Source organism: Cynara cardunculus (assembly GCF_001531365.2).
Source record: "Cynara cardunculus var. scolymus isolate 2C chromosome LG 14, CcrdV1, whole genome shotgun sequence".
Taxonomy (NCBI): Eukaryota; Viridiplantae; Streptophyta; class Magnoliopsida; order Asterales; family Asteraceae; genus Cynara; species Cynara cardunculus.
In genome coordinates, this window is record NC_037541.1 from 3486776 (window position 1) to 3493364 (window position 6589).

At 32.1% G+C, this 6589-nt stretch overlaps 1 protein-coding gene across 1 annotated transcript; it reads right to left on the minus strand.

The window, feature by feature from the left end:
* Positions 1–2020: 2020 nt before the first annotated feature.
* LOC112526872 (codeine O-demethylase-like) lies at positions 2021–5958 on the minus strand. Its single transcript, XM_025137300.1, has 4 exons — positions 5720–5958; positions 5378–5625; positions 4987–5311; positions 2021–2281 (listed from the first exon to the last, which is right to left on the minus strand). The coding sequence occupies exons 1-4, from the start codon at positions 5951–5953 to the stop codon at positions 2021–2023; spliced, it is 1068 nt and encodes a 355-aa protein (XP_024993068.1). The 5' UTR covers positions 5954–5958.
* Between the last annotated feature and the right edge of the window lie 631 nt (positions 5959–6589).

Here is a 6589-nt window from a genome sequence, read left to right on the forward strand (position 1 = left end):
GAAGAAGCTTAAAAAGATGAAAAAACGGATTCGAGATATGTAATAAATCAACCATTGAAAAGAATGTAATTTAACAACGAATGGTAGGTTGCATTTATGGGATACAGTTGGAATAAACTAAATTTGCTCAACAAAGTTGTTACATCAAAAAAGAAGAAGATTTTATATGTATTATTCAACAGAATGGCACGTTTAATCCATGTGATTTACACGTTTTAAACCATTATGTTAACTCATTTGATGCATGGACATTTTTGTCTTTTTACTCACACAATTTCTATTTCTTGTTTTGTTATATTATAGTATAGAGTCTATAGGGGTGTTCAAAAAAACCATTGGACCGTTCAAACCGGACCGTTTTTAGCGGTTTGAGTGGTTTGGCGGTTTGGTTTGGTTTGGAAAATAGCAAAACCGGGCGGTCCGGTCTGGTTTGCGGTCTGAAACTTTTTTTACGCGGTTTGGGCCAAACCGACCGCCAAATACATATTTATTTATTTTAGTATTACCAATCTCAACTTTTTTAACGTATGGGCTACGATCCAAATATATCTCTAAGCCCAACATAAAGCCTAACATCTAACATAATCAAATCCAAATGAATCGCCGCCTAAAAACCCCTAAACCAATAAACATATCGACACATTTGACATTGATGGTCTCCAAATTTTGAAATCCCTTAACAACTCTACCAATCTATCGATATTTTCCTAGTTCATGGTTTGATTTCGGCGCATATTATCAAGGCATGAACCAAGTGATTCAACCAACTAAGATTTCTCTTTTATTATGTTTAGTCAAGAATTGAAGGTTGTAAAGTCGTGGATTTTGTTACTCAATACTCACAGTGGAAGTGGAATTGTAACTTTGTTAATTTGTTTGTTTTCTAATATGTATTACATAGGGCAAATTGCATGAAAAAGTAACATACTTTAACTTGATTCCTATTTTGGGTAACGTACTTTCAAAACTTACATTTTGGTACCTAAGATGTAAAGTTTTAAATTTAAGTACCCGGGTAACCAGTGAAGACTAATTTTAGACTAAAAAAAAGACTAATTTTAGATTAAAAAAATTCCACGTCACTGACTAGGTCAACAAATAATACCGAGTTGGATACCACATCACTAGCCACATCAGTATGATAACCGGTTAATACTTCAACCAGTTACCCGGGTACTTAAATGTTTAAAACTTTACATTTTAGGTACCAAAACGGAAGTTTTGAAAGTACGTTACCCAAAATAGGAATCAAGTTAAATTACGTTACTTTTTCATGCAATTTGCCCTATTATATATTTATTTGTTTGTACTTTGGATTGTTTGGATTTTGGACTCAAGAGCTGTTTAATTATTACATATATTTGTTTGGATATTTGGTTTTGTTAAAATGAATATTTAATCTAAAATTCTAAATTATATACGTTTTTTAAGTTTAATATCTAAAGTCCATTAAAGGCCCAAACCGCCTAAACCGGTCAGACCAGACCGCCTTTTTGTGGTCTGGTTTGACCGGTCTGCACACTTGATCTCAAACCGCTCGGTTTTGAAAATTTTATAAACCACTATTACAGTTTGGTTTGTGGTCTGAGGGGTTAAACCGCCCAAACTGGACCACGAACACCCCCAAAAGTCTATGTGGACCACCTAGGGTTTACCGTGTAAAATTAATATCCCCACGACATTCGTACATACTTACAAAAATGTCATAAAACAACGAAAATAACACATACAAATAGAGTTTAAGATTCAAACAAACAACAATACATATTAAATATAGACTTCAAAATCATAATTAATATATTTGTAGTTTAAAAAACAAGGGAAGATAATTAATAGCATAAGCAACTGAAGTTTGAGATTTAGATAGATGAATAACATGAACATAAACGCGGGGAGTTCATAATTTACTATACAAACTATATGTACGTGTCATTCAATTTATTTTACTTTAGTAATGTCATAATTATATATATATATATATATATATATTATCGGATCGACAAACTAATTGGATATTTGATCATGTTTCACCATTTTTGATCTTCATTTTTTCGAGAAATGTCTTTCCATTGAGCTTGCGGGAGAAGAATTCCTTGAGGTACTGTTCCATTACCAGAGTTCTATACAGCGGTGGCTTTCCTGTGTTCTTCAGGAAGCTCTTTGCAGGTCCAACTTCTGCTTCAAGCTTTGGATTGAAGAACATGGCTAAAGAAATCCTCTCTTTGGTTCCATTAACAGTCACTCTATGCTCAATGCTGTTGTATGCACCATTGCTCATTATCTGCAAATCCATTTTATAAATGTTTTGAGATTAATAATATATGCAAGCATGACAGTGGATCCTTCTGTTGGTTGCTATAGCTATATATCTACGGTTTGTGAATCTGAAAATTTCAAAGACACTAAACTTTGATGCACAACACATCTATATACAGATTTGAGATCACATCAGTTGAAATGTCTACCTTCACTGGTTTCTGTGAAGGTGGTCACCTCCACACACTTTACACAACATAAGATTATATATTATGCGAATTTTACCTTATATTATATGAATGTTTCATTTCTCACATTTCTTATAGAAAATGTTATTGATTTCTCACAGAAACCCAATAGTGTGTGTATATATATATATATACATATATATATATATAGAGGGTTGGGTTCACGTGAGACTAGCATGTTTTCGTGAGACCCGTGAAACCATATTTTTACACTTGAAACTTCACAGCAAAAACACTGTGAAGGTTTAAAAAAGTCGAACCTTCACAGCAAAAAAACTGTGAAGGTTACCTTCACAGCTTTTTGCTGTGAAGTTTCAAGTGTAAAAAGCTGGTCTCATGGGTCTCACGAAAACAGGTTGGTCTCACGTGATCCCAAGTATATATATATATATATATATATATATATATATTAGAAGAGTACTCGCGCAATGCAGCGAGATATATCTTGATTTTAATGTTCTATTTTATTATTTGTCTCTGTGGATGTTATAATACGATTTTATGTATTTTTAAGAAAGCAATAATGGTTATATTTTTGAATAAAATATAAATTTGAAGATATTATAAAATTTTGAAAAAAAATACATCAATGTTAATATCAAATCAACTATTTAAAAGTTCACATTTTTTATGTAATTTCTTTAATTTATTTTTTATTATAATTTAATTTAAGTTTAATAACGAAATACTTTATTTTTGGTTTAATAATATAACATTTTATAAAGATAATAATTAAGTATTCTGTTAGAACTCAATGATTATCCTAAATATATTTTAGATTTTTTATATTTAAAATGAGATGTTTATCATGTATTTGATTATGTTTATCTGCAGTTAGTTACACGAATTCAGATATGGAGCTTTAATAAGTTGTACTTACACACAATCTACTTGCAATCTTGAATTTTAAGTAATTAATATGCATTAATAAACAGTACTTTACGCATAAAAAATGGTTTTTAAGAGTTTTTGTCAAATGTTTTATAATATAGCATATATATATATATATATATAGATACATACATATAACATGTGATTTTATACATAATTCACATGTGATCACGAACGACTTTGGACGTGACCGAAGTCATGGACCAAGTCTTTCGCACACCCTTATATGGCATTGTTCCGTAATCACATGTGATATAAATGTTCTCATATATTCTTACTTTTAACTCTATTCTCGTTTGAACTCAACCATATACAAACCTTATTGAAATATATTAATTAAAAAAATATGAAAACAATCCATGAATTACGTCTACTGCTACAAATATCTTTAAAGTTCAATGTTACATATTATTATGGTCTACTTATAACTTTTAAAAACTCCAGAAACTAACCGATAAACTTTATAAATTCATCTATTTTTTTTATCTAAATAATCTTAATAAATAATTAGTTTTTAAAACAATATACTAAAAAATATTCTTTTTAATTTAATCCACTCACTAGAAAAGTAAGTTTCAACGACGCACCTTAGCAACAACATGTTTCAGCAAAAAAACTACTGCGACGACATGTTATCTCTATAAACTGTTTTTGATGATAAATCGATTTTTAGAGACGACAAAAGCCATGCAACTTTATTCCTAAATATACGTTTTTAAATTTTTCTGAAACAAATTCTTAATCAACTGATCTATAAACATATTTAAAAAAAAACCAGAAAAACGTTGAATCCTACCAATACGAAAAAATACTTAATAATATAGATCATAACCAAGTGAAGACACCTTAACTCTTTCAAAACCATACAAAACTATAAAGTAAAAACAAGACAGACCGAACAAATCATGAATCAAGATAAATCGTTCGAGTTCTCAACTTCAGAATATTGACTTGCATCAAATTGCATCAGGCGAACCGTACACTTCTAGTCTATTTAAAGAGTAAATCATGTGTAGTGTATCCGAACCAACTTATGCATACCGACTAGTTAATTTCTTAGACGATCACGAATGATCTAGAGACATCATACGTCAACGTGCATGGCAATTACGGTTACGCCAAAGTGATTTTATACGATCATTTGGTTGCACCTAAACCAGATAAATTAAGCCACACCCCATGGTGGTACCACGTTTTATTTCTACAATAAGTTTGTAGCAATCATGTAAATCGGGACCACGTTTATTCCTTGACTTCAAAATTTACACATAACAGACATAATATATGATATATGGTCAAACATGGGAGACAAGAAAACCCTAGTTCCCAATAACTATACCCCATTTCTAGTGGATGATATATTTAACATATTTGAGATGGTGACATAACAATAAAGTAAGTACGTGATCTGATCTTTAAAATAATACGAATCAAATGTATACCCACGTTTAAGAATTGCATATAAAAAACCCATTTATATGCATTTCCCTTTTTTTCAAATCATTTTGTAGGTCCCAATCCCATCAAAGTAAGTACTGTGTCGTTTTCTTGTGTTTTCAGGTGGTATGGTAGTGAGGGAAATCGATCTAACCTCAAGAATGTCTCCAACGTTTACGACGAAAGCATCTGGAAGGAAGCTGACGGGAAGCCATACGCCGTCTTTCTTAACTTGCAAGCCTTCAACGTCGTTAACTTGAAGAAGAATGGTGATTCCAGCAGCGTCAGAGTGAGGTGTGAGACCGATAACGAGATCTGGTTGTGGACATGGAGGGTAGTAAGTCATCCTCACCGATTGCATCCCATCTTCGAAAGTTTCTAACATCTCTGGCTTATCGATAGCTACTGCTTGTCCGATTAAAACGAATAGTGTCATTGCAAGTTTTTGCAGTTCTTGCAAGTAGTTCTCCAAAGTATCTCTGTTAAAAGATCAAACACTTAGTCATACGTTATATATATATATATAGAGAGAGAGAGAGAGAGACCTGAGTGATGGAGGGAACTCAGGAAGCAAGTTGGATTTTCTCCTATGGACAGGGTTGGTGATCATAAAGAAACGATCAGCCCAATCAACTTTCTGATCTTGAGCATGGAGTATGGTTTGACCATACCCTTCATACTCGCCTCCCTTCAGCTTGTACTTCATCTTCTGTTCTATCGGGATCTTGAAAAATTCTACCATCTCCTTCTTCATGTTCTCCACCAACAATTTGTCGACTCCATGATTGACCAACTATAAATCAATTCAATTTCTGCTTATTTACAACTATAGAGATCAAACATACGTTTTAGCTATACATATAGAGATGTATATATATATATATAACCTGAAATATTCCCCATTCATGACACACAGACTGCAGGTTTTTCAGTTGATCCATATCGGTTTCTAGTATCTTGATCAAATCGTTCATGTCAATCACTGGGATAGAGCTGTTAAATACAAAGGTGGTGGGTTCTTGATGTTCTTGAACGTAGCGATCAGGGACAGCCAATTTGAGTTGCTTTGCAAGCTCTTGAACACTCCCATGGCTTTGCAGCAATGGTTGAGAGGAAGTCATCTCCGAGTAACTTTTAGTATGTTTGTTCTTATGTGTTTGTTTATGTTCAAGTGGGAGTAAGTCTTATTATATTTGGTAATGGTATGTTTTGGTAGACAAGCTAGAAATATATATATATATATAGAGAGAGAGAGAGAGAGAGAGGGAGAGAGAGAGAGGGGCTGGTTATTACAACCCTTGATATTTGTGTAACCAATATAACTCAATCTCAACCGTCCATTTTATTTGATTAATATGTGATTTCATAGAAGTTTTGATCGTTTCCTAATATAAAGTATTGATCATAATTAATGAACCATATTCATCTTTCATAAATATTTAAATCATAATAAATGAATTCTCATCATTTCCATAAATATCTCAATTTATTGGATTGCATTAGTTGTACAAATGCAACGCGTTGTATTTGAAACAATCTCTCTCTATATGTTCCCTTTTAAAGTTGTTGCTTTGAATAGAAAAGGTTTGTTCGTCGAGTGCAAGAATCTAACACAACAAAAACCAACATATGCGATGATAGTTGCATGAGACTAATATAATTATTGCTGGCTACATAAAGAATTACAATAATTTACAACTTTTAAGGAAATCTTATGAATTAAAGAGAAAATATATCTCAGTTTATTTTAAATCACT

Bases quoted from the DNA above. Each gene is read 5' to 3' on its own strand.
- LOC112526872 (XM_025137300.1), bottom strand. From the start codon at position 5,953: ATGACTTCCTCTCAACCATTGCTGCAAAGCCATGGGAGTGTTCAAGAG. The intron at 5,626-5,719 runs GTTATATATATA...ATTGATTTATAG, and splicing joins ATGAATGGGGAATATTTCAG to TTGGTCAATCATGGAGTCGA. The intron at 2,282-4,986 runs GTTAGATCGATT...ATGGATTTGCAG, and splicing joins ACGTTGGAGACATTCTTGAG to ATAATGAGCAATGGTGCATA.